Raw genomic sequence first — 25,528 nt, forward strand, 5'->3', positions numbered from 1 at the left:
TCCTGCAGGACGCGGCGCTACAGCGTTCTCAGACTCTCCTGAATTTGACACGTCAGAGGCAAAGGACTGGACTGTTTCTCAGCCGTCCAAACTCCTTGACTCCAAGTTGCTCGAGGCCAAACGTGAATGTTGCGCAGTTTCCGAACTTTAATACACCATTTCAGAATCACGTGGATCAGTCCTGACTGGTTTTGCTGATCATAACTTCAGTTCCTTATGTGATAAGTGGCAGTCAAAGTGTGACAGAAAGAAACTCAACAAACACTTCTCTCTCTCTCTTGTCGTCACACCCCACCTCGTCTGAAATCTCAGGTACTGTAACAATGAAGCAGGAAGGTTCAGCGTGATGTGTGATTATTTTTAAACAGTGACTTGCTAAATTGTTCACTCTGACATCAGTTTCAGTGAAAAGGTGAGGACGACTTTTCAGACGTTGTTTTATTCCCTTCTGCTCTAATCTTTTAACCTACACAGCTACGATATAATGTCATTTGTTTATACATTTTCACCTTTTAAACACGGTCAACACCCAGTTCATGAGGTCATGACAACAGAAAAGAAGAGATTTCAGAGAATTGCAGCACCAAACAAAATGTTTTTATGCATTATAATTATTATAGAATAACATTCAGAGTAAGGCAAAAAAAAAAAATCCAAGAATAATCAAGCAATTTGATGTGAACACCAGTGAATCAGCCATGCTGGGCGTGGATGTTTATATGTTTGAAGCTGATGGGGAGATGCAGAGTCAGCAGGCAGAGAGTTAATCTCCTGCTTGTCTGGGTGAAAAAGGGGGACAAAGTCAATGACAGCAGGGGAAAGATCCTGAGTGATCTGTCAGCAGGAAAAAAAAAGTGGGACGGACGGAGTTTAAAAAAACGTGAAAGATCGAGGGGGGGGAAAGGCGAGTGGAAGTCGTAGAGGAAGGACAAAGGGCTTGTTGATGAGTGTCAGCACAGAGCAGGGAGAGAGGGAGGCTCTGCAGTCGGCACACCATTGCTGCCACCTTGATTTGCACGTAGGCTGCTGGTTCTCCACCGTGGCGCATGTTGCTTTAACTGGAGAGAAATGTGGGTTTGGTGTCTGTGAACATCATACAGCGTTGTGAGCCTGACTCTGCTTCATCGCTGGGTTGTTGCAGCTCCCATATGACGAGATGGGAGAGTCAAGGTCACAACGCTGTCACTACAGATGTGTGAAAAATGTTGTGCATTGAATAAAAGCATTGCAGATTTCATCCTTGAGCCAGAGTTTTGCAGGTTGAAGATGCCCATTTATTTATTTTTTTATATGCATGAAGCCACCAGATGAATATACATATCCCATTGTGTCTTTTCTGTTGATTTGCGCTGCTGTGCCCATTGACTTCCTGCACAAATACTCCTCAGCTGTTAGTTATGTTCTGAAAGTATTTTCACTCGTTGCTGGTTCAATTAGTGGAGGTGACGCTGATGCCATTTCGTTGGGGTTTAGTTTCTGGTTTTGTTGGGCTGCTGATTAGATGGAAAAGAAAGGAGCCGCTATGCTGTGCCTAAAGCGTTGACTTATCTCGTTGAATGGGAGTCTAGTGCTAGAGACGGGAAGGCAGGTAAATTTGCAATTTGAACTCCACTAGAGTGGCCATGTTTTACTTTTTCAGAATTCTTTTTGCATTAAATCCACCGAATCCTAATACACGAACGTGTGCATGCTTCTGCAAAAAGATTATTCAATAAAATTTTACATATCGTTTCCCCAAATATATTTGTTGTTCAGAGAAAATGTTTAGAAATGATTTGGCAGAATTCTGGTCTCATTTGTTTAATAAAAAAGATTGTGTGTGTGTGTGTGTGTGTGTGTGTGTGTGTGTGTGTGTGTGTGTGTGCGTGTGTGTGTGTGTGTGTGTGTGGGGGGGGGGGGGTGTGTGGGGTGTGTGTGTGTGTGGGTGTGTGTGTGTGTGTAAACCTATTGGATCCAACGTGAGTGAAACGATGACTGATTCTGTAATAAACAATAGTTAGTCATGCTGCTCTTAAAGGGGTTAACAAAAAAAAAACAAACAAACATACACATCATATGTCTGCATTTGCGTTGCTGACATAATCGAGTGCAATCTGTAATTAACTGTGTAACTATTGGCCTAATTTATTTGTCAGAAGTTACGACCAAAACAAGGTCATAGAGGGAAAACAGGTAAACATCGCATCGAATCAGGCGCAGCGGTGCTGATGAGAGAGCCTTTGATGACTGACATGATAGTCGAGCCAATAAGAGAGCGAGGGGCTGCAGCTCTCTGAGCCTATCATCAACATGCTGCCCATGCTCTCCTGCCTCCGCCGCGTGGAGTACGTGAGGCAGGGTGAGGGATGTGTGAGGGAGGAAAGAGAGAGGAGGGGCGGCTGCTCCCAGGATAAGAGCGCGTTGTTGGCTGCAGAGCAGAGCAGACAAAGACTCTGCGGCATTCGCCATCCAGCCCTCCATCCTCCAGCGAGCGCATCACCAGGACCTAGTCCCGTAAAACAGGAGAGGTCTGACCGCTTGTCTGCCTTCCCTGCAGCCGTCAGTTAACACGCTGCAACCATGCCTGAGTGTTGGGACGGGGTGAGTGACGAGTGCAAACAGAATAACACCAATGGGAGATTTTATTTAGGCTGTCGTCGCTTCTGCTCGATGTGAAAACGTGCATTACGTGTGCTGGTGTGGGGTCCGCTTTGTCCTGCAGCATCAGCACCAAGCGATGCTCCATCCTCTGAGTTTGTCCCACTGACACATATCGGCGCACAAACGCAGTTGCATGTTGACATCCTGAAGCTCAATCTCAGAAGCCAATCTGAGGAGGAATATTTGAATTTTTAAAAATGTAATTTAAGGCGAGAAAACTTTTACTGCTCGCCTCCTTTCTCCTTCGGCTCTTCCTACAGAGGAATCATGCCAGCATGTTGTTATTGGCAAAAACCTAATGTTTGTAGGTCATTTTTGTCTTTTCTGCTGTGTTGATGCACACACTGAAGCAGACTGGAAACACACCTCCTCATGCAGTAACTGCCTTAAATTAGAACGCTGACTGTGGATGACACTGATTTCAAAGCTGAACTAACAGCGAGATAAGCGGAATGGATTAATTCATAACTATCCTGCATGACTCTCTGCTTTTGAGAGGATTATGGAAAATTCTGGCACTTAACTGCTGCCTGTGTGTTTGTTATTATTTCATGCTATGCAGGGATAGATTTAAATAGCTGTGCCATGAATGTTTGTGTTTCTCCAGACTGGAAGATTGACAGCAGCAGATGTTTATACTCAGGTCTGGGTAAAAAAAACAAAAAAAAAACATGCAGGGATGAGGACGGTAATGATGTGATGTCAGAGCATATTTTAGGGTCTGTTTGATCCAGAGAGGAGAGGCTGCAGCAGCATCATCAGAGGGGTTTCAGTGCAGCTTAAAGCATGAATCCAGTTACAGTGATCACTGCTCTGTGAGTGTGTGTGTGTGTGTGTGTGTGTGTGGGGGGGGGGGGGTGTGCGCGCGTGCGTGTGTGTGTGTGTGTGTGTGTGTAGGTGTGTGTGTGCATGTGTGTGTGTGTGCGTGCGTGTGTGCGTGCGTGCGTGCGTGCATGTGTGTGTGGGTGTGTGTGTGTGTGTGTGTGTGTGTGTGTGTGTGTGTGTGTGTGTGTGTTATATTTGCTTCATACCTCCATTTTGCGTTTGCCTGGCTGTGACCAGCAGACAAAATGTGGGTCATAACATGAGATGTTTTGATTCACGGCTCAGCTGATGATGCGACTTCTGCCTCTTTCTGCAGCGCTCTGTTTTGGATTCACATATCTCTATTTGAACATGGAGGCTGTGACTCACGCTCTAAATTGCTGTTCATGTCTAGCGACAATATCTGCTTATGATTTGTCATTTGAGTGATGTAATATTTTTAACATAATGAAATACTTGCAAGGAGTCAATGATGAAAAATGCTTATTTTTTTCTTCCATTTGTTAAATATATCCAAACTACGAGAAAGCACAACATTACAACGCATAATTACATTAGATAAACGTTGAATAAAGATAATCTTTTTAATCTTTTTTTTTTTTTATCTTGATTTCAAAACCTCTACCTCAATGTATGAATCTGCATCAGATTTATTTCTTTTGTGGCCCATCTTGGATCAGAAAGTCCCAGATTTATTTTTCACAGCTAAAATTGACAGTATGTAAACGACTTTTTCCATCCATTCTGCCATAAACTATCAATCGTTTATATCACCGCAGGTGAATTCACAATGTGCGTATATGGGAAAGCTTTGCTTTTATTCCTGTTCTGGTTAACTCTGGGTCCGTTTGTCCCTTTATTTGTCCATTTTTGTCGAGTGTTGCCAAATCGTCCGTTTAGCATACATTCACTGGAAATAGTACATATCAGTACAGATCAGTTTATTTATTTTCTTATTTTTTCAGAATAAAAAGGCTCAGATTTGACAAACATTTTAATTGCATATTATTTTCTAAAACCGTTGTATCACATCTCATTTCTGCTTATTTAGGTTTTTTTCCCAGTTTCGGCCAATTAATCCTTGTAACAGATTCTGATCGAACCATAGCAACGCCAAGTGACTTGGTGTTACTATGCTAAGTAACTACATTGACTTAGGGCATACCCAGATTAGATTATTGGAAATCACTTTCAGCCACTGGTTGTCAAAGTGAGTCCAAAGCCTTCTTGGGTATTAAATCATGCACGGTCTGTATGAAATGTCCAGAAAACCATTTTGTTTTAGATTAGAAAAAATCAGATATGAAAGAAAACTATAGTTTCATGGTTAAAGGGGTGTAACTTCCAGTCCATCGAAGATGAAACTGAAATTTTATTAACACTTTTGATGATGCCTTTTAAATCATGTTTCATCATATTTGTGTTTATCTTTCAATCCTTTTTTTTTTCTTAATTATTTGGAACAATTTTGATCCAATAATAAACAGTTTAGTGGGTTTTTAGTAGCGCAGACGTGAAGCTTAGTGAAGGTCAGGTTAATGTAGTCTAGTCCAGATGGATTCATGTGTTTGTTGAGCCACCGGATGAGTTTGTGTCTCTGCATGTGTCACAGGAACATGATGTGGAGACCCCTTACGGGATGCTGCATGTGGTGATCCGAGGCGCTCCCAAGGGCAACAAGCCTGCGATCCTCACCTACCATGATGTGGGATTGAACCGTGAGTATTCGAAAGAAAAAACAGTGTTACCAGAGGTTGATGTTTCTGCAGGTCTCAGAGGCGATAATTGGCGCTCTTTGTCATGTTTCAATTAGACATCCCGACTTTTCTGTCTAATATGCAACACGCCGTAAGGCTGAAGTCATATCTAAGAAAATAAAGGAAGACATTTTTAAAATAGTGCAATATATATATATATATATATATATATATATATATATATATATATATATATATATATATTAAAATCAGAATTTCATCGTTGAGGAAGATGAAACGAGAAGGAACTTTAAAGCAAGAAAAAAGGAACTGGCCACAATGAGTGAGATTTTTGTATGGTGACTATTGTGTGCAAATTCATTACGGTTATGTTATATACTAACTACAAAAAACACAAGGCCAGCATTCAGACTGTTGTCAGAATACTTTTGCCACTAAAGAAGATGCTGTAAAGTCATTTAATCAGCTTCAAAGTATCTTTTTCAAAGCTTCTAATGAGGTATAAAAGCTTGAGGCTGTAGTGAATGTATGAAGTTCAGTCTTTGTTTGTACTGATGATTTTGTTCAATAGCCAATAAAAAAAACTGGACTTTTTACCAGTTTAACCATTTTAAAATCCTGATGTAAATATGTCAGGTAGTAAACAAACCTAATGAACTGAGTATTTCAATATTTTTGGAGTAGTTTTTATTACTGATTCTCATTCACTGAAGCCAAACTCAAAATACTGATGGCGACAACATTATGTTTGTTTAACTTTTTCTCTTTTTCATTACATCTGAAGATGACAAGATTCAAGACTAGTTGTGTCTAAAACATATCATTAAAATGCGTAAATGTGCAACCAGGTAGATTCATGACAAAGGCACACATTTTTTATATTAATACAAAAAATTGATGCCTACAATAAAGAGAAGACCATATACAATGCTTTACTTGAGATTAATAAGGATGTAAAAATACACATGTAAAATACATTTCAGACAAGTACTTGGGTTTCAATTAGTTTTAAACATCATCAGTTCTGCCTTCTTTTAAAATAAAATATAATCACTGAAGACAGTCGAAAGGTTTAATTTGTTACTCTACTTATTTCAAGCCAGTGTAATGGAGATGACTTAGAATAAGTAGCTAATTGTTTAACCTCTAAAAAATGTTAAAACCCAACTTTAACCCAGTTAGGACAGCCTGGTTTAACTTATGCAGCTTAGAATGGCTTTAGAACAGCAGATAATCAGGATAATCACACAGATGTAAGTCTGAAAAATGGACAAAGTCAATTATGCAAATGAAGACAAACCCAGTTATCGAGTTCATCTAGTAAAATAAATGTTCATTTATCCTGAATGAGGACAAAAGTACAATTTCAAAAAGCTGAAGCAGGTATTATGACTTGCTCGCTGCACAACGATCGCCTCAATCTCTGTGTTGATCTGTCACCACATTTATGTCAAAGTTGAAGGTCACTGAACGAACGCCTTACATGCCTGAATGCAACACTAGCTGATTGGTATTTCATTAAATCAGACCCTAGAGAAACGATACGGAGACAGAAACTGCCTCAGAGGGGAGGTTGTGTAAAAATGCAAAGACGAAAACAGTAAAGAGGTGATGAAAGAGGCATGGATGAAATGTAGGTCAGAAAAACATCCCTATTCTGCAGAGAGAAGTGGGTGGGGCCAACCAGCAGCAATGCGGCGCTGCCGCGATGAGTGAAGGTGGGATAAGGATGGTGGTGGGGGGGCTGGGTGCACCATCCAATGCTGGCATGACTGCAGATATCAGCTTGTTTTTGTTATCTGACCTGCTGCTTTGTCGCCTGGTTCTGCCTAAATTCAGAAGTTAAGGGGGAAAAAAAATCTAATTATCAACCCTATAATCTAAAAATTAATAACAAATGTCTTAATGTATTTTCCTGCAGCAGAGCCACATGACTCTTAGTATCTGCAGCTTGTCATTTAACCAAAGGACAGAGGAAAATGCACAAAATGCAGAGAAACACGGCTGAAATTAGGTGGAAATTCAGTCTTCCGTCAAAATAAGGCTTAATAAGCAGATGGCGGGGAAATCTGCCAGAGGCCTGATGAGGACCACCGAAGAGGGGAGAACATGAAACAAGGATCGCGTGTGCGTATGTGTGTGTACGGGATGCGGGGGGGCTACATGGAAAATGAAATGAAGAGAAAGGGATTAGAAGTGAGCATGCAGAGGGTCACTTTAAGAAAAGAGGTCATGCAGCAGGAATTGATGCAGATGATGGAGCTAAAGTATTAAATCTGACTGCAGAGGAAGCGCAGGATGAAGACAGGAGGAGAATACGAGCTTTTGCATGGGGTGAGGTAAAGAAAGTCCAAAAAGAGAAAGTAGGTCATGGAGTCGGTGGGAGTGCAGACACACTGAGCGTGCGTCGACGATTCAGCGTGTTGCTGATGGGCAAGTTCTCACCTCAGTGATGCTCACTTAATGTAATGACCACATTCTGTTGCATCTACCTCTTTTCCTGTCTTCCCCTACTTTTCTCTTCTAACCCAGTTGTCATGTTAATTGGTTCGTTTAATTAAAGCCGCTCTGTCAGAGCCCTGAGGAGGAAACATTGTTGCTGTGTGGTTTCACCGACTCGGACACACATGGGCTGAAAGTAGGACGACCGCGGAACCGGTGGGAGGAGGGCAGAGGAAGCGCTGACACTATAGATTAAGCTATTCCAGAGTTTAATGTTCCGAGTTTTTTCCACCACGCTTCAGGAAATAGGGCTCTAAGTTTCAAACTAATCCTTTGTGAGTCACTGCCACAACAAGCTGGATTCTCTGAATATCAGAAACTAAAAATATTTTTAAATTTTAAGACGGATGGAGCGTGGCAGGCACCGAAATTAGTGTCAACAACCAAGAAACATCAAGTAAGGCAGTCGGACATTTTGGAAAGTTAAAAAGTTCTTGGAAATATCTTTTTTTTTAATATACCGCAGATGAAAACAAGAATCACTTCTGTTTTATGTTTTGTTTTACTTATTTCTCATGTTCGATTTAGATTAAAACTTTAATTAAGTGATAAAACCAACAGTTTTAATCAATATTAGACATTGTTTTGACACTGGAATGAGAAAAACGTGACAGTATTTAGCTTGCACTAAATGGACTAATACTTAGTTTGGGCTTGAAATATTTTCTAAACACTTTCTAAACACAAGTTATTTAAATATATGACCAGGTACCATTTAGTTTTGGCTCAGGCTAACCGTAACTGCATGTTTATTGCTTCCACAGATTGTATTAGAAAGTTATTCAATCAAGAAGCCATTATGCAAAATGAAACCCAATCTCAAAAATATTGAGGTAAAGCTGAATATTTCGACACATTTCAATCCCCTCAAACTTGTTTGATTAGGGAAAATATGATAAATTAAAGTTTAGCTTTAGTTAGCTATGACTACATTGTCATCAGGTATAACATTAAAATGTGTTTGAATATTGTGAATTTATACAATTAAAGCGATGGTTTTACTATTAAGGCATATTTCAATTGAATATTTCAGTCACACTAAAATATAGAGAATTATTAGAGAAATTTGAAAGCATTATAGTTAACTTTAACTAGTTAAAGTTACCATTACAGCTCTTCATAGAGAAAGTTGATCCTTAAAATTGCAAGATATATTTTGAAATCAAAGAAAAGGTTTGCATTTTTTTATTATTTTAGACTAATACTTTGCACTTCTTATAAACCTGAATAACAATTTTAGAACTGTTAATAATTAGCCACATTAGCAATAATCAGGGCTAGCCATAGTGTGATGCATATTCAATAAGCTTACATTTCCCTGCTCCTGTCCCTCCATCATTGTGCTTTTTTCCTCCTCCAGACAAAATGTGCTTCAATCCCTTCTTCAATAACGAGGACATGCAGGAGATCACCAAGCACTTTGTGATTTGTCATGTCGACGCCCCAGGACAACACGTCGGAGCTACGCAGTTCCCACAAGGGTATGAAGCATTTCATGCTTTAAAAAGACAAATTTCATTGTTGAATGGAGAACATCTTCATCATTGAACACTTTAATTATCAAAGTGTTCACGTACGGGTAGACATCTACCCGTACGTGATCCAGGAGCTCAAGCCCGTATTAAGTGAACTCGGCATTTCTACACCTGAAGAGCTTGGACTTGATAAAATATGATATACAAGAAGATCGAGCTCTTGCATTTAAATGTTGGCCTCATCAAAACATCAAAACATGTCTGAATTTTTAAGCTGAGCATGATTAAGTTTCCAAAGACACCAATTCTTTATTTGTTTTTAATGTAATTAAAACAAATAATGTAATTTAATGTAATTTTTACTAAACTATAATTTTAAGCATATTTCCTTTTTTGCTTTTGTTTTCTTTTTTGTTTTTTGTTTTTTACATTACTTTATCGGTGCAACTAATACTGGAATAAGGATTTATATATAGTCAAGAAAAGGGTAAAGATTACAGAATCCTAAAATGAAAAAACTCTATGACAAGTCTGACAAAAAGTGTAAAGACATTGATACATTGTGGATTAAAAAGGTTTGATTATCTGTTGAAGGACATAATTTGTCTATAATTTGAATTAAAAGGACAAACTGTGTCATTTTCCTCCACAGGTACCAGTATCCCACCATGGACCAGCTGGCTGGGATGCTGCCCACTGTTGTGCAGCATTTTGGGTTGGTGTCATTTGCATTAAAACTCAATTGCTTGTACATTTACAGTTTATATCAGTGTCTGAGAAACCAAACACTGTTGGAAATAACTGCAAATGATTGTGGGAAAAACCATTTGGAGCTTTATGCTTCATTTTACAACATTTATAAAGTATTAAACAAATGTAGCCATAAGGTAATGATTACATTTCTCCTATAAGGTTTTGTTTTTAAACTTGATTCAGCTGAGATTTATATTTGCTTCTAACAATTATTCTGGGTAGATTACTTGTAATTTTTTGCTGATCTTATTATTCTTATTATCAGATTCAAGAGCATCGTTGGGATCGGAGTCGGCGCTGGAGCTTATATTCTGGCTAAATTCGCTGTGAGTTAAACTCTTGTCCTATATCCTGCACCTCTTTGTCAATTATCAACTTCTTTATCAATCTTTAAGTGTTTACCGTTTTCCACTGCATTAGGTTCCAGTTAATGTTTAATAATGTCTCAACTTTAGGTACATTTCAACCAGTTGCTGCATGTAAAAATGGACCCAAAAATGTAGATTTTTTTTTTTTTTTTCCTATTTGGTTGACTTGACCTAAGTTTTTGTAGCTACAACAATCACTGCAGTTATTTTGTAATAATTTATCAAAATAAATGGAAAACAGAAAAGAGTACATTGCTGTGGTATGAATTTAATCACAGATTTTCCTGAAAAATACCATAATTAAAACAACATGGACTGTTACTTCACATTTATACCTAAAATGATGTAAATGTAAGGAGCTGCACTAGTTAATAAGTGGCTTTCTTTCCATTAAAGTAGCTGTTGTGCTTCTTTGCTCAGCTGTTGTTCCCTGACATGGTGGAGGGTTTGGTTCTGCTCAACATCGACCCGAACGGCAAAGGATGGATTGACTGGGCTGCCTCCAAGGTGCCTCTTTTTGATCCTACTTCTAATTCAGGTCTTTGTAAAGTCAGGTGGGGTTTTTGTGTTAAGCAGCTGTCGGTAAACGTGTGTCGTTGTTGCACCTTTAGCTGTCGGGTCTGACCAGCACCATCCCAGACACTGTGCTGCCACATCTTTTCAGCCAGGTAAGATCAGACTTTTTTTTCTTTTTTCTATTTCTCTTATGTTTTTTTTTTTTTTTTTTTTAGAATCGGAAACATAATAATCGAGTTACAAAAACAAACAGAATACAGTAAATAAACCGTTTGGATCCATCCGTGCTTTGTGTGTGCGCAGGACGAAATGGTGAACAACACAGAACTGGTTCAGAGTTACCGACAACAGATAACCAACTCCATCAACCACCAAAACCTCCAGCTTTTCTGGAACATGTACAACAGGTGAACGAGCAAACCAGCAATCTTGTGCCAGTCTGAAAGGCAAAACCTTTTACGTGACAGAGAGGCTCAAACTCGCACGGTTTTCCTCTTTTGTTTGTTTGCTTCAGTCGGAGGGACCTGGAGATGAACCGTGGTGGGACAACGATTAATGCCAAGACCTTGAAGTGAGTTTTCAGGAACTTATTTTTACTGTACACCTTCATACATGCTTTATGATTTTGACCATGCCTGACTACAAAGGACCTCTGTTGATTTTACATGGTAAAAATTCATAGTTATAGTTGTTTTGAATTGATTATAACATGACTTTCCATGAATATAGGAAAAGAGGAGTTTTGTTTCTTTGTTCAAAAACGTTGCAAAGTCTTTGAGAGTAAAGTCTTCAGTAAAACCAAGAGAATTTGAAAGAACATCCTAAATGGTTACGGGTTTTCTGCAGGTGTCCAGTGATGCTGGTTGTGGGAGACAACGCTCCTGCCGAAGAGGGAGTGGTGAGTCCGACATCATAATCCACGTTTAGGTAGAACAACACAGCCAGCTAATAGTAACGATGAGACTTTATACAATCTGGGGCAAAAGAAAATGTGACTAGACAAAAATGTACTAAAATATTTGACAAAAACGAAAATCTATTCTTTTCAAACAAACTGTTTTCTGAACAGTTTCATCCGTGAAGGTTTGACTTGTCCATATGTTGTGCATTAAGAAATCTTTCATAAAACGATTCAGTCCTAAACTGTGTTCAGAGTAGCACTTTAGACTAAATTAGAAAGCAAGATAGCCTAATTTAATATTTGAACTGAAGGCAATTAAATGCAAATCAAAAAACTGTGAAACAACCCTTTAGTTCAGTGCTGACAAGATGTCAGCTGAACTGCTGTTGGTGACAATTTAGTCGGATTTTCTGAATGGTTACCCAAACCAAATGTCGTAACACATATCATCAGATATCAAAAACTTGTATTGTACTCCATCTCTCATTTTCTTCTTTATAAAAATGAAATAAATAAAAAGAATTCCCTGAAGATTTGCATAAAGTGTCCAGTTGAATGAATCTCCTCAGTCATGGTCAAAATGACACCGTTTTGCTGCTGACCCCACAGAATCCCCCTGAGGGCCGAGAACGGCCCACAGGCCACACTTTGGACACCCCCGAACTAGACGTTTCAAATTCTAATACATGAGATCAGTGTTTTGTAAAAAATCAGTTCTTCTGTCAGCAGCCTTCCTCATTTAGCAGAGCCTGTCAACGTGAGTCAGAGTAAATAAGCAACAATCTAACTGGAGCTCCAGGCAGCGGACCGCCCTCCCCTCCCTGCTCCGTTCAGTGTTTTGTTCTCCGTTCAGTGTTTTGTTCTCCATTCAGTGTTTTGTTCTTGGCTCATTAATTCAGTCAGCTACTGTTTGTTCTCATTCAGGTAAACAGAAACAGGTCAGCCAGCAGAAACCCGGCCCTCTTACTCCACAACCCCGCTGCCCCTGCAGGAATGCTATCCATCTGTGTGTCTTTATGAGGATGATGCATGCCTGCGATACTATACATGTGCAGATATGCATGCGTGCATGTGTGTGTGTGTGTGTGTGTGTGTGTGTGTGTGTGTGTGTGTGTGTGTGTGTGTGTGTGTGGGGGGGGGAGGAGGGTGTGTGGGTGTGTGTATTCTCAAAGGGACAGATGGCTTGGCTGTGTCTCTGGGGTTCCCTTGTTTGAAGTGGCCCAGATATGCATGCCCTTCTGCACCAGTTAATCTGCAGCGTGCCCAGATTCTCCTCTCTCCGACGGAGATGCAGCAGGGAGGGATGTTGTTATGAAACATCCCACAGAAAGGAAAGTCGAACGGAGATGAAGATGCGGAGTGTGAGGCGGAGGAGAAGGGATGTAAACAGAAGTTGCTTTGTTGGCTCTAACAGATGCGGTTCGAGTTTAATATTCAACGTTTTCTCGTTGACGAGGCAGGAGCTGCTGAAGTGGTCTACTTACATTGAGATATGAATGAATAATTTTTCTATGTTTGACATTTTCACCCGTTTTCTATTCCTGTCCTGTGGCCTGACCTGCATTTTTATCAATTAGCATCCGAGATTAAATGCAGCAGAGTGAAAAGAGCTGCCATGTGTGTGATGTTCACTTTGTGCGTTTGTGTCTGGGCAGTGTTGCATTATGTGAATTAGTGCACATCTGTCTAGTTTATGTGTGTGAACAGTTCAGCCGAGCCTCTGCCAGCCAGACTGACTCATCTCTGCAGCAGCACGCTGCACCATCTGGGTTACGGACATGCAGTCCACTGGAACGTGTGTTGCTAATTCTGAGCAAGGTTTATGGATTTTAGAGTTGTACGTAACGAAAATGAAAAATAAAATGCAAGAAAAATAAAACCCAGTCAATCTGGCTGAATATTTAAAAAAAAAATCTCCTCTACTGGAGCTGCTATAAAAATGCTAACACTAAGTAAAACTGATGTATGACCAAACAATGCAATATTTTATCTAATTTTGTCTTCAAGGTTGAGTGCAACTCCAAGCTGGATCCAACCAACACCACCTTCCTAAAGGTAACTTCATCTTTATCGTACTTAATTCGGTTTTATTAACATAAAGGACAAAATCTTAAGGCAGAACGAAGCTTATCAACCATTCGGCTTTAAGTCGAGCCAAATTAATAAAGTACTTTGTCATCTGCGTAAAGGCACATTTTAACTGCAAAAAGAATAAAAAACTAAATGGGGTCTAAAATACTGCCTGTGGGTACTGATGCATGCTGCCGTTGCTAATCTGATGCAAACAACGTCTGAAATGTTTAAATCTTAGCGCTGATGTTTGATTTCTTCTCATGGCAGATGGCTGACTCTGGTGGACTGCCACAGCTCACGCAGGTAACATCACAAACACAAGACTTCCTGCCAAACGAAAACAAACATCCAGGCAAACAATGACGGCAGCATTTACAGTGTGAACTTTCTTCCAGCCAGGGAAGCTGACTGAAGCCTTCAAGTATTTCCTGCAGGGAATGGGCTACAGTGAGTATCCTGAACTTGTACCAAGATTAGCAAAAGCAATGAAGAAATATTTCTAGTGTGCATATGAAGAAAATGTTTTGATGCAGAGGGAGATGAATTGTTAATCTTGCCCTCTGTCTTCCTTGCCCCGTTCTTTCAGTCGCTAATGTGAAGGATCGGAGGTTAAGTGGAGGGCCAGGTACTTCCTCCTTCCCATTCAGCTCTGACCTCTTACTTGCTGCCCTCTTCAATGGCATTTTCAAATTTATTTCCATTTTGTTTTTGGTTCATCTCTTGGGTTATGAATATTATAATATTTTTTGGGCTGTGATTATCTGTTTCACTTTTTTTATTTGTTTCTTTTTTTAATCAGACCAAATTTTTCCTTCAGTGGAAAAATACACTGTCCTCACTCCCCGTTCCCCCATTTCCTACTCCATCGCATCCCCGATTATGCTCTTTGCATGGAGTTATGCTAGCTTTGAGCAAAAGCATTCAAATTAAAGTCACAACAAACAAATGAATGTTTTCGAATGAAAATTTAAGCATATGCAAAAATGGGTGCCACTGGGAGTCGAGACCTCCAGGTGGATATTTTTGCATATCTGCTGAAAACCAGATGTTTTCATACACTGTATGAAAAGATACGTAGCCTTCTTTTCAATAATTTCACAAGAAATTGGACTACATTTTTCCCTCTATCTGGAAAAAAATACCAAGATGATGTCCTGTGTGTAAATGCCGGGAGGACGAGAGAGAATTCATGGAGATTTTATTTTACTTTCTTCAAATTCGGTAGTTTACATATCGTTCCCTAAAATGTGGCACAACTGCCTCCAAGCAACATGACTTTGGTCAAATCTTTTGGGTGTTTTTTCACAAGCTGCTTTTTACCCTTTCCTCTTGAGAAAACAGGTGTAACTGAGTCAGCATTGTAGTCTGTCTTGCTTTCTTGCACCATTTCAGCTCGGCTGAAACTCGGTCTTTGGGAGATCAGGGCTTCGTAACGGCCTGATTTCACACAGCATGGATTTTTATCATTTGCAGGTGGTGGAAACCGAAACAGTGGGACAATTTTTATTTACGTCTTTAGCAAGATTTGTCCAAATACTGGTTAAGATGTGTGGTGCAACACTTTGACTATTAACAAATCGCAAATTGACAAATCAACCAATCAGTTATCCTTACAGTAATGCTAAAGATGACCTTTTCAGTACAGTAAAGGTCATCTGTACTGACCTTTTCGTACAGATGAAACAAATCATTTCAGAAAGTGACGTGGCCATTGGATTTACTTAATAAAATAGATTAACTGAATACATTTATTTAAAATATAGCTCTTCTGACTATTCCCAATGATGTTTGTGTGTCGTAACCTGAGAATAATATGCATGCTGCCAACGATGTGTCTCTCTGCCGACACATTAGCAGCTTTTTTTACAGCCCAATTTTCTTTAATGGCTGCTTTACAAGCCAGTCAGCTGAAAAAGAGGAATAATATTCAGTTATTCGCATTAGCATGTCCTCCCTACATCTCCCTGACATTACCTCATTACGTTGTTTTTGTTTTTTGTTTTTTTTGGGGGGAGGGGTCTGGGGAGGGACTCTTTCCAAAAATTTAACTGCCTCTTCTTCTCCTCTTCCTCTTCTCAGTGCCCTCTGCCAGCATGACCCGCCTGGCCCGCTCCAGGACAGCCTCCCTGACCAGCGCCGGCTCCGTGGAGGGGTCCCGCTCCCGCGCCTGCACCAACTCCGACAGCGGCGAGGGTGTCGGCGCGGTCTCCCAGACCATGGAGGTGTCCTGCTGAGGAGCCACAGAGAAAAGGGAGGAAGAGGGGTAGTGGCGGGTGGAGAGGGGAGAAGAGGATCAAAAATAAGGCTTGATGATGAGTGTCAGCTGGCGGCTTTCTCTCTCTCGCTGTCTTCATCTTTGTCTGCCATCTTCTTCCCCTTGTCACTGTAAAATACCATCTGTACTGCTTCTAACACATCCGGCAGACCTTTGACTATCCACCCCAAACCCCTTTCACCCCACACTTAAAGATTTAAACTGCTGGTTTTGCTCTTGAAGTGTCATTCTTGTGTTTGCTAAGTGTTCCTCATTTAATTTGCCTGCACCCCTCTTATCCCCTTCCTCTCCCCCCGAGAAAAGACACACACACTCACGCACCTACGCAAACAACTGGTTACCCACACACCGATATGTAATTTAAAAGCTCCTGTTTGTTTCGAAGGTAAAAAAAAAATAAAAAAAAAATGAGAAGGAAAGCAGAACTTTTTGGGGGTGCCACAAAGGTAAATAAATGAAAACGGATAAATGCATGTGGATTTTGGAAAGTAGTTCATGTTGTTTGTGAGAAACTGGCAGCATCTCTCTCTGCAGCGCTTATGAGGAAGCTGATCTCCTGCCATAAGAGGGCCGGTGAGAACAAAAAAAAAAAAAAAGGTGCGTCCAGAGTCGGGCAGATTTCATCACGTGGTCTTACCGTAGCATGATGTGTTAGGTTATCTTAGAGCCTAGTTAGAACAGACCGCACTGAAGCAAAGCTGCACTTGGTCTGAGTTCATTTTTAAGATACGACAATTGGATGTTGCCATCTTCCCCAGCCTGGCCCTGTAGATTTACTTTTCCACTAAAAATAAAGTGGAGGCAACTTCTCTCTCCTCTGATCCTGGAAATTAAACTCCCATCAGTTTAAACAGATGCAGGGAACTGAAGCGTTTGGAGTAAGGGTGATTTTTTTTATTTTTTTTTTTATGCAAGATGACAATCTGGAGCAGCATGGTTTCAAATGAGGCACGCAGTTTCTGAAGGATGCGCATTTTTTAAGTTACAGGAAAGGTAAAAAACATTACAATCATTTCTAGGATGGTGACAGTTCTGTGTTGCATGTTTATCTCTGCACTATGGTGACGGCTGAAACTACATTTTCTTATATGAAATTTTTATGCATGGAAAATGTTTTTACTGTTTAAGCTGTTTGTTTAGAGTTAAACTCATCTGTAAAAGTTTATATATTTTATTTTAGATTAGTGGTCATACTGAACCAAAATAGGATGATATGATGATGTTTCATAGTCTGTATTATTTGTTCATCCCAGGATGAAATACCTCAGATTTGAGAAAGTTTTGCTGTTTAAAATAATATTGTTAGTTCTTTAGAATAAGTAGAATATTTTTATATTCCTTATATGACTGTAGGAATAGTTTTTAGATCTTTCAAACTACTTTTCTGTCTTTTTGAGAGGAAAGTTGCATCAATCAGTCAACCAGAGATTATATTTATCTTGGTAGACGATGATTTGTTAAAAAAAAAAGTTTTCTTTCCGATTGTTTTGATAAAAGCATCAAAACTAAAAATTCACATTATTTCTGTTCTATAAATGCATCAGCCAAAGCACATTGGCCTACTTTGATGCACTTTTTCTTTATGTAACCAGTTTCATAAAAATCACATAGAGACTAGGATCAAGTAGTTTAATGCATAGATGTAGGATAATCTTGTAGTTGTTTTTTTTTCTTTGTTTGTTTGTTAGATTTAAAACTACTACCTCTATCAAAAAACTGGACCACATTTCTTCTCTTTTGTGTTTTATAATTGTTAGAATGAAAGAAAATAAGGAAGAGCCTGTTTCTCTACTCTAGTGAAATCATTTGGGGAAATCTCCTTCTTTCTTGCATTTGTCAGGCCGGGCTGGTGAACACGACTGCTTTAGCTGAAACGTTCAGTGAGATTTACTGAGTGCAGCTTTAAGGTGTGTGTAGGTCACTTCACGTTAAAGACAATCCACAACACAATGATAGCTTAGAATTGTTAAACACATATTTGCATGTGAATGTAAATCTTAGGGCATTCCTGTGTGAGTAGTACGTGAAAATAGCAACGTTTTCGTTAGGCTGATTAGATGGATGTTTAGAGTCGTAGATGCGACACCCATCGTGGATCTGAGGCTCTTCTGCACCGACGCGGTTCTGGCAGCAGTCGGCTGTTTGCGGTCTCCGACGTGAAAATCACGCTCTGACCAGAAGCCCAACCAGAACAGGTTTGGAGAGTCAAGGCACCCGAGAATTTCCTCTACACCGCCCAGCCCTGTTGCATGGATATACCAAAGCTACACCCTCACACTTTCCACCTTTCGACACACAAGCGCACATTTTTCGCCCATTTACTGAAAGGAGAGCTGTGTGGGCTGGGTTTTGTGATGAGTCTGTGCCAAAGAAAAACACAAAATGTACACAAACTCATCGCCCCATGGTCAGTGAGTGATTTGATGTTTAGCCATGATCTCACTAGCTTAGCGCTTTTAGTCGTGCAACAAGAGTAGTTTGTGACTAAGGCACGTGCTGTCCTCTGTGAACTCTGGCCATCTTTACTGAGACTAAACATGGTGCTCCCCGGGTTTTTATTTAGCTGCATTAACATCCAGTATTCACATACCCTCACTTCACTTGTGACTGATTTCTGTTTTTGTTTTTTCAATGAAACAAAGCATTTCCGTCCCCTTTAGGAAGGGGCGTAGCTTCCAAATACTGAGGTGTGCGTTCCCTTGAGGCAGCCTGCCAGAGACGGGGCTTTTTTGGCGCCATTTGGGCTCCAAGCTCGGAATGTAGGGCAACCCCCAGCCATCTTAAAAATAAAAAAAAAAAATATCCCCCTTCCCTAAAAAAAATTAAATAAAAATTAAAAAAAAATCACAAGGTGCCCCGGCTCTAACAGGCAAGTCCAGCCGCACCCTAAAGGGCTATCAGCTGAAGTCACTTTTCAAGAGTGTTGTAGTAACTATTCTGGAGCACCAGGGGGCGATAGGGAGCGCGCAGAGAGTGGTGGCTAAAGCAGAACGGAGAGAGATGCTGCCCTGGAAAAATAGTTGAATGAATGTTAAAGGCATGGGCGTAGGAAGCGGGGGGGACGCGGGGGACATGTCCCCCCCAATATTGGAGAGAGCCACATTCGTCCCCCCCAATAATTTCACTGCAGTTGCGAAGAATTTTAAAATCTTCCACTCGCGTGCTTTTATTTTGAAGGCGCATAACAGCGCATTTAGCAGAGCGCTTCCTCCCCCTCCCCCCTCTGAACGGCTCAGAGTAAAGGCAGCAGCAGAGAAACTCCGTTTGAAGGAGGTAAACTGTCTGTCAGGAATGTTGCCATAAATATCGCTCGTTTATAACATCTTATTGTCAGTTTACTTTCATATATAGAACTAAATCTTTTTGGTTTAGCTGTTTAAATTCTGGAATAGTCACATGTCCAAAATTTTACCACTAACTTTAACAGTTAGCTAGTCTAGTCACAATGATTTAGACTGAAACAGCAGGAAAATGAGCCTTTTTATTATTTAAACTGAGCAACACCTGATCATACTTAACCACTTAACATGTGTTTATATATTATATTATATTATATTATATTATATTATATTATATTATATATTTAGGAGAACAGCAGTGCTAGAATGATGTTGAAGAAAGGTGAAGAAGCTCTGGTGAGGTCTTCATTTAGTTTATTGAAATATGTATTAACTCTTTTTAATTTTTAAATAAACTATTTTATTATGAGAGGAGCAGGTCAGGGAAGACATAGGAGAGCCAGTTGGCGTTTCAGGGTGTGAAGATATAAAAATTATATTAATTATAATAGAACCAGAAAGGAGAACAGGAGGAGACTGATGTCACGTTGATTTCTTTCAACGTTTCAATATTTTTTCATTATTTCCACACCATAAGGTTAATGGTTAGAAGATAATAAGAAAAGTGCTTGAGGAGAGGTTTAAAAATAAATTAGTGAAAATTTTTGCTACACAGTAAATAGAGTTGAGATGTATAATAATGTATACATCTGAAAATTAAGTTTAAATTCTCATTCTGTATGATAAAACATACTTTTTATATTTAGTTCACATTCTGACACTGTACATTACTGTAGTGTCTGTTGTAAATCCATGAATCCATGCAGGAACATCAGGCTGCAGAGAGTCAGAGGGAGGCAGAGACAGAAACACATATCCGTAGATATTTTAGTTAAATGTTTGCGGCTGAAAATGACAGGAGAAAAAAAACATTTAGTCTTTTTGCCTCAGTGTTTTTCATGAATCTTTGGTAAGTTACTGAATGCAGGGCTGGAAAGTGAGACTGAGTTAACAGTGAGGAGCTAAGGTGTCTGTTAGACGTGAAAAGTATAATTTTTGTTTATTTTGTAGATCAAACTGTTGCACTGATGTAGAGAGATGTTCAAGAAGAACAAAACTTGATTTTTTAGATTTTATTTTTGTTGGTCAAACTGCTGTATTGAGTTTAAAACTGTTGTGTCTTATTTTAGGAGATGTTTTCTACTTTGGTTTTAGAAATAAGTAGAACCAGTTCAATTACCAGTCAATTTATATCAATGCATTTTGACCAATAAGATACATCAGAATCTGGTCGGCTCTGTGCTACCAGAGTTTTTAGCTTGCTAGTTGTGAGGCAAATGCTAAAGTGAGTGTTCATCCTGGAATGACAGTCATTATACTGCATAACTTTAATCTGATTATTGGATTGTAAATAGTAACGTGTTAGAATACTTGTTATTGAAACAAGGGTCAGATTAGAGTAACGCGTTGCTGATGTGTTGATGACATAATTGTTTGACATTTCTGCTCAAGCTATTTACTCATCTGTCAGGTTTCCGATATGCGTCCCCCCCAATGACAGACTCGTTCCTACACCCTTGGTTAAAGGAAAAGAATGTGAATCTGTTGACGCATGAGAGATTAACTGTTGTCGATATATTTAAAAAAAAATGTAACATAAGCTGAAAGCGGATTACGAGATCTGATCAAAACACCCTGCGAGTGAATTTTTCAAACAGTCGAGACTGCATGTAGCGGAGTTCGTGTTCGGTCATCTTTCAGTGTTTCTTCTCTTCACTAAAAGCTATTTTCTGCCTTCTTACACTCTGGTTTCCTCCCACACAACTTCGACCCACACTGCCTGGGGGGCTCCTGAATGTATCTTGTCCCTTTTTTGAAGTGCTGTACGGTATTGTCATCCTACACCTCGATCTCACCACGGTTTGCACTTCTTCTCCGTGCCCCCAACATTTAACCCTGAACATGAAAACAGCAGATCCGTCCTCCGCCTTCTTCTTTAAACAGAAAAGTCCACGGCTCCCTGTCAGCTACTCACTGGATCGGTTTGTTTAGACCTCCTCGCTCGTGTAGATACTTTTTATTTCTAGAGCAGGTTACCATTACCAAACACTAACACTACTGTAACGTGAGAAAACACATTTCTGTTTCTCTCCCCTGCATTTTTTTATAGTTAACTGTAGGGTGTAACCTCATCTTGGTATAATGATCTTGATAATCGTGTTACTACTACTCTTATGCTTCTACTTACTGCCATTATTATTGATTTGTATGAAGCAATAAGGTCTTTTTTTCTTGTTTGTTTCATATTGTGGGAGTCTCTTCCCTGTTAGCTTGTTTCTATTCACAACAGTAGAAAGACTCTTACCTGCTTCGTTGTCATTCAGATGTGTAATGTACAATTTAAATATAATATATATACTATATAAATACAAACTTAGCTGTCTCTGTCCATGTACTGGTCAAGTAACAAGAAATAAAAACTAAGTGTCAGAATTTCAGAAGTTGTCTGTCACTTTTTTTTTTCTTCATTTGTTTTCAGATGAAGCTTGAAAAAACTACAGCTACCAGCAGCTGTGAAGCTCACTCACACCCAACAGCGCCACCTAGAAAACGTCTAACCCAGGTCCATTTACAGTATTGATCCTTTGTGCATCTTCGGGGGATTCTACCAAATATTTTATTAGATTTAATTGGGATTTTATGTGATAGATCAGGACAAAGTTGGGCAAAACTCAAGATTAAAGAAGATGGGAGATGGTTTTCAAAAAAATAAAAATGCAAAAAGTTTGCTGTAGATTTTTATTCAGACCCTTTCAACCTGATATGTCTTTTTTTTTAGAAGAATTTCAGCAGTGAACATTATTTGGACATGTTGTCAACCTGCATCAAATGACTACACAAATCATCTTGAGGACAGGAAATGGTCCCGGCATCCCAGATCTAGCTCCAAGTCTAATAAAGTGTGATAACTTTGACTAAATGTCATTTACCCTCTCGGATAATTGATGGCTGAGATTACAGGCCATGACAAGAAACGTTCTGTTTTCATTTAAATTAAATCAGATATTAAGGAGATAACATTAGTCGATGAAACTGGAAAGCAGAAGGAAGGTCACTTTTAAAAAGAAAACGTTTTTTAAGACATAAAGAAGATGAATTTTCAGATTAGCGCAATGCTTTCTGGCACTTATTCAGCATTACTGCTGCTTTTATCACATTTGAAACAAAACCTTGTAAGAGAGCATTTGGGCATCATTCTGCATATGCAACATCTGGTCCACTGGACTGTAGTTTAAGAACAGAATGTCAGAAGACACCTTATTAATGAAAATGCCAACTTTGAAACTCTCCTTCCCTGTCGTCGTGTCAAGAGAATAAAAGATCTCCTCTGTGTTTTTGTTGACAAAACGTGTTGCGTAGAGGACGCCACAGGCCATGAACGTGTTGGTCACGCTTCGCTTGTAGACTGAAGTCCGCCAGGTCCTGCTGAGTTTTGGTGGCTCACCCTCCTCCACCTTCGATAGAACCAGGTTCCCGTGGTCCTGGGTGGTGGTGTAGACCACCCAGACGCCCGACTCGTCCGTGGCCAGGTCCAGGTCCGTGAACGGGTAGCACTCTTCAAGGTGGCAGAAATCGCCCTTTGAGTTATACCTGGTAAACAAGCAGAGGTGATTACAGAACAGCGTTTTAGTTTTGGACGGTTCTTTTGTCCTTTGCAATAACGGAATACAACAAGTTGAAAACATTTATAAATCACGATGAAAAATATTTCAGAGTATGCCTCTTAAAACTTAAAGGTCAGCATTTGATCAGGTGCCTTATTTTTTTCCTGAAGGTTATTTAGTTAAATTGAGCCATAACCGTCTTTCACTCACTCCCATTGACGTAGCATATTACATAAAACTACTGAAATTATTGCTGTGGCTTTCAGGTCCCATCCAAACAGAGATGATTTTACGTGTGTCTGCGACAGTTTCTTGTGCCAGATGGACGATTTTCTTCAATTTTTCCTCTGTCAACATTGATATTGACAGATTTTCACAGTCACCATGAGTTTCATTAGACGCTCCTAGCATTGTTCAGAGTATGCTGTAATTTTCTGACTTTTATTCTTACATTCACAACTTCAATAAGAGTTAAGCACCGACCTGGTTCCTTTGGGTAAATCCAAGGTGGTCACACCTTTGGAGGTGAGGTTGAATCGACAAACTGCGTCTTTGTTGTAGCAGTTGTAGTACAAGGCCCCTGCATACAGAACCACATTCGGGCCCTGGATGGTGTTGGTAGTCGGGTTAGACGGATGGATCTGAACATTTCCTGAGGACAAAGAAGACGTAAAGCACTCGGTTTGAATTCACATCACAAAAGGTGATTAAAAAAAATTACCTCCTAAGTGACATTTTCTGTAATCGGTCAACCTACACATGAAATATTCAAGCAATCAGTTCTCTTCTGGAGATAATAAAAGACAAATTGATTTTTAGTTTTTATTTTTAGAAACACAGATGTAATCAAGCCTGTGGGGGCTCAGGCTCTCACCTGGAACACTGATCCCAACAATGAGAGAGCTCAGGCTGGAGTAGAGACGGACGTAATGGGCGTATCTGTTGCTGGACGTCAACATCACCCTCCAGTGCCAGCTCTCCTTCCCTGGCTCTGGTTTGGGATCCCGACCCCAGGCTCCGTACTTGTACGAACCGGGATACTCTCCAGCTGTGTGGACCCTTGGTCCGGTGATGTTGACGAGACGACCATGAGGACAGGCGCCTAGTAGAATGTGAAATCAAAACATCCAGGAAGATATCAAGCACATCTAGGGATAGTTGTATTTTCACAGTTTCAACAATTCCCAATTTTCCATCAGCAGGAAACTTCATTTAAACGACCCTGTTTATGATCCAAACAACCATTTTCTGTGGTTCTGTTGAGCTTATGTGATGGGCTGTTCCATTCAAAATTTTAGGACTCACCACCAATTGGCTGAGTGGGTTGGATAGTGGGGAAAACTCCATTGTTTCTGCACTGGTCCAGGTCTCTCTTCAGTCGCTGGTTGGCTTGTTGTCTCTTCACCACCTGCATGGTGTCAAATTTTTCCAGCTCCTCCATCTCTTCCTTTACATTCTCCAGCTAAAAAAAGAAAAAAAAAAAAACAATGAATGTTAATTATTAATGATTTGGACTCGATAATGTTCTGTAAATGTATTTAAATCTGTCCAAATGTGGAGACACTGATGAGAGACTTGTCATTTAAAGACAAAGCACTAAAAGTACTGAAGGGTTATGAATTTACCTGCTGAGCTACGTTTTCACTGAGGCGGTCGCTTTCTGCGTTGGTTCTGTTGAGCTTATCAATCATCTGCTGGATCTCTGCGAGCTCGTTCTCGATGATGTGCAGACTCAGAACTCCAAACAGCTCTCCATCATCCTCCTTTTCCAGCATCGCCACGTCCTGCTCCAGCTGGGGCAGGCGTCGACTCAGGCCCAGCAGCAGGCTGTCCAAGGCGGCGCTCTGTCGGAGCAGTAAGCAATCAAGCAGTGCATGGATGTAGACACGCAGCAAGTTCAAGTCCATTTGAAAACGAGGAGACTGGCCTACCTTTTGCGGAGTGATGGTGTTTATGCAGCCTAAGGCGGCATCCTGTGCTGCTTTCAGCTTGTCGTAGGGAAATTGTTTCTCTGAACTTATCAGCTCACACTGACAGTCATCTGACAGCGCTTTCTGAAATAACGACACATTACAAACAGAGAGAGAGATGAGCAAGTAATTGATACCTAGAAATAAATACCATTAATAACCTGCTTACCTGCTGGGTGACAGCGAACAGGGCCCACAATGGAAGGACGACGAGCAGCTTCATGATGCATCAGAGAGCAAATCAAACAGTCTGTGAAACCAGCCTCGCTGCAGCACCAGCTACTATTTCATGAACACTCCCACACCGACTGCATGTGAGTCGGTGGATTTGCATGCTTTGCAGGGTTTCACTTCCTCTTTGCAGATGCGATTGCGGCAATGTGGGATTTCTTTGTTTGACCTGTTGATTAAACGCACAACAGAGATGGGTACAATATGCAAGGTCATTTGTTCTGGGTGGATAGATTTTGCAAAAAGAAGAGTTGTTCTTTTTGTTGTTCAAGTTGATCTGGTAATACATTGCCTAATCAGTTAGTGTGGAAAAACTTGTATGCCTGGGAAAAACTCTT

At 40.1% G+C, this 25,528-nt stretch overlaps 2 protein-coding genes across 5 annotated transcripts in view; one reads left to right on the forward strand and one right to left on the reverse strand.

The window, feature by feature from the left end:
• ndrg4 (NDRG family member 4) overlaps window positions 1-21,825 on the forward strand; it is a 53,739-nt gene extending 31,914 nt beyond the window's left edge. For 2 of the 4 annotated variants that reach the window (XM_088006419.1, XM_088006416.1), the window contains 15 exons: window positions 5,078-5,183; window positions 9,046-9,166; window positions 9,813-9,875; window positions 10,179-10,239; window positions 10,702-10,788; window positions 10,893-10,949; window positions 11,101-11,204; window positions 11,312-11,368; window positions 11,644-11,695; window positions 13,706-13,753; window positions 14,039-14,074; window positions 14,167-14,218; window positions 14,358-14,396; window positions 15,851-19,083; window positions 20,912-21,825. In XM_088006419.1, the coding sequence (XP_087862545.1) occupies window positions 5,078-5,183; window positions 9,046-9,166; window positions 9,813-9,875; window positions 10,179-10,239; window positions 10,702-10,788; window positions 10,893-10,949; window positions 11,101-11,204; window positions 11,312-11,368; window positions 11,644-11,695; window positions 13,706-13,753; window positions 14,039-14,074; window positions 14,167-14,218; window positions 14,358-14,396; window positions 15,851-16,005 (1,038 nt within the window). In that variant the 3' untranslated portion in view covers window positions 16,006-19,083; window positions 20,912-21,825. Of the gene's footprint in view, window positions 1-5,077; window positions 5,184-9,045; window positions 9,167-9,812; window positions 9,876-10,178; window positions 10,240-10,701; window positions 10,789-10,892; window positions 10,950-11,100; window positions 11,205-11,311; window positions 11,369-11,643; window positions 11,696-13,705; window positions 13,754-14,038; window positions 14,075-14,166; window positions 14,219-14,357; window positions 14,988-15,850; window positions 19,084-20,911 lie in introns of those variants that run through there. The other 2 variants (XM_088006418.1, XM_088006415.1) reach the window with 2 other exon arrangements.
• Window positions 21,826-22,109: 284 nt separating this feature from the next.
• LOC106906429 (olfactomedin-4-like) lies at window positions 22,110-25,267 on the reverse strand. Its single transcript, XM_014971707.2, has 7 exons — window positions 25,129-25,267; window positions 24,921-25,043; window positions 24,615-24,833; window positions 24,295-24,451; window positions 23,864-24,091; window positions 23,473-23,641; window positions 22,110-22,975 (listed from the first exon to the last, which is right to left on the reverse strand). Exons 1-7 carry the CDS (start codon window positions 25,180-25,182, stop codon window positions 22,537-22,539), a joined length of 1,389 nt encoding a protein of 462 aa, XP_014827193.2. The 5' UTR covers window positions 25,183-25,267; the 3' UTR covers window positions 22,110-22,536.
• Between the last annotated feature and the right edge of the window lie 261 nt (window positions 25,268-25,528).

This window comes from Poecilia mexicana, unplaced genomic scaffold (genome assembly GCF_051168715.1).
Source record: "Poecilia mexicana isolate PSO_F unplaced genomic scaffold, ASM5116871v1 scaffold_6, whole genome shotgun sequence".
Lineage (NCBI taxonomy): Eukaryota > Metazoa > Chordata > Actinopteri > Cyprinodontiformes > Poeciliidae > Poecilia > Poecilia mexicana.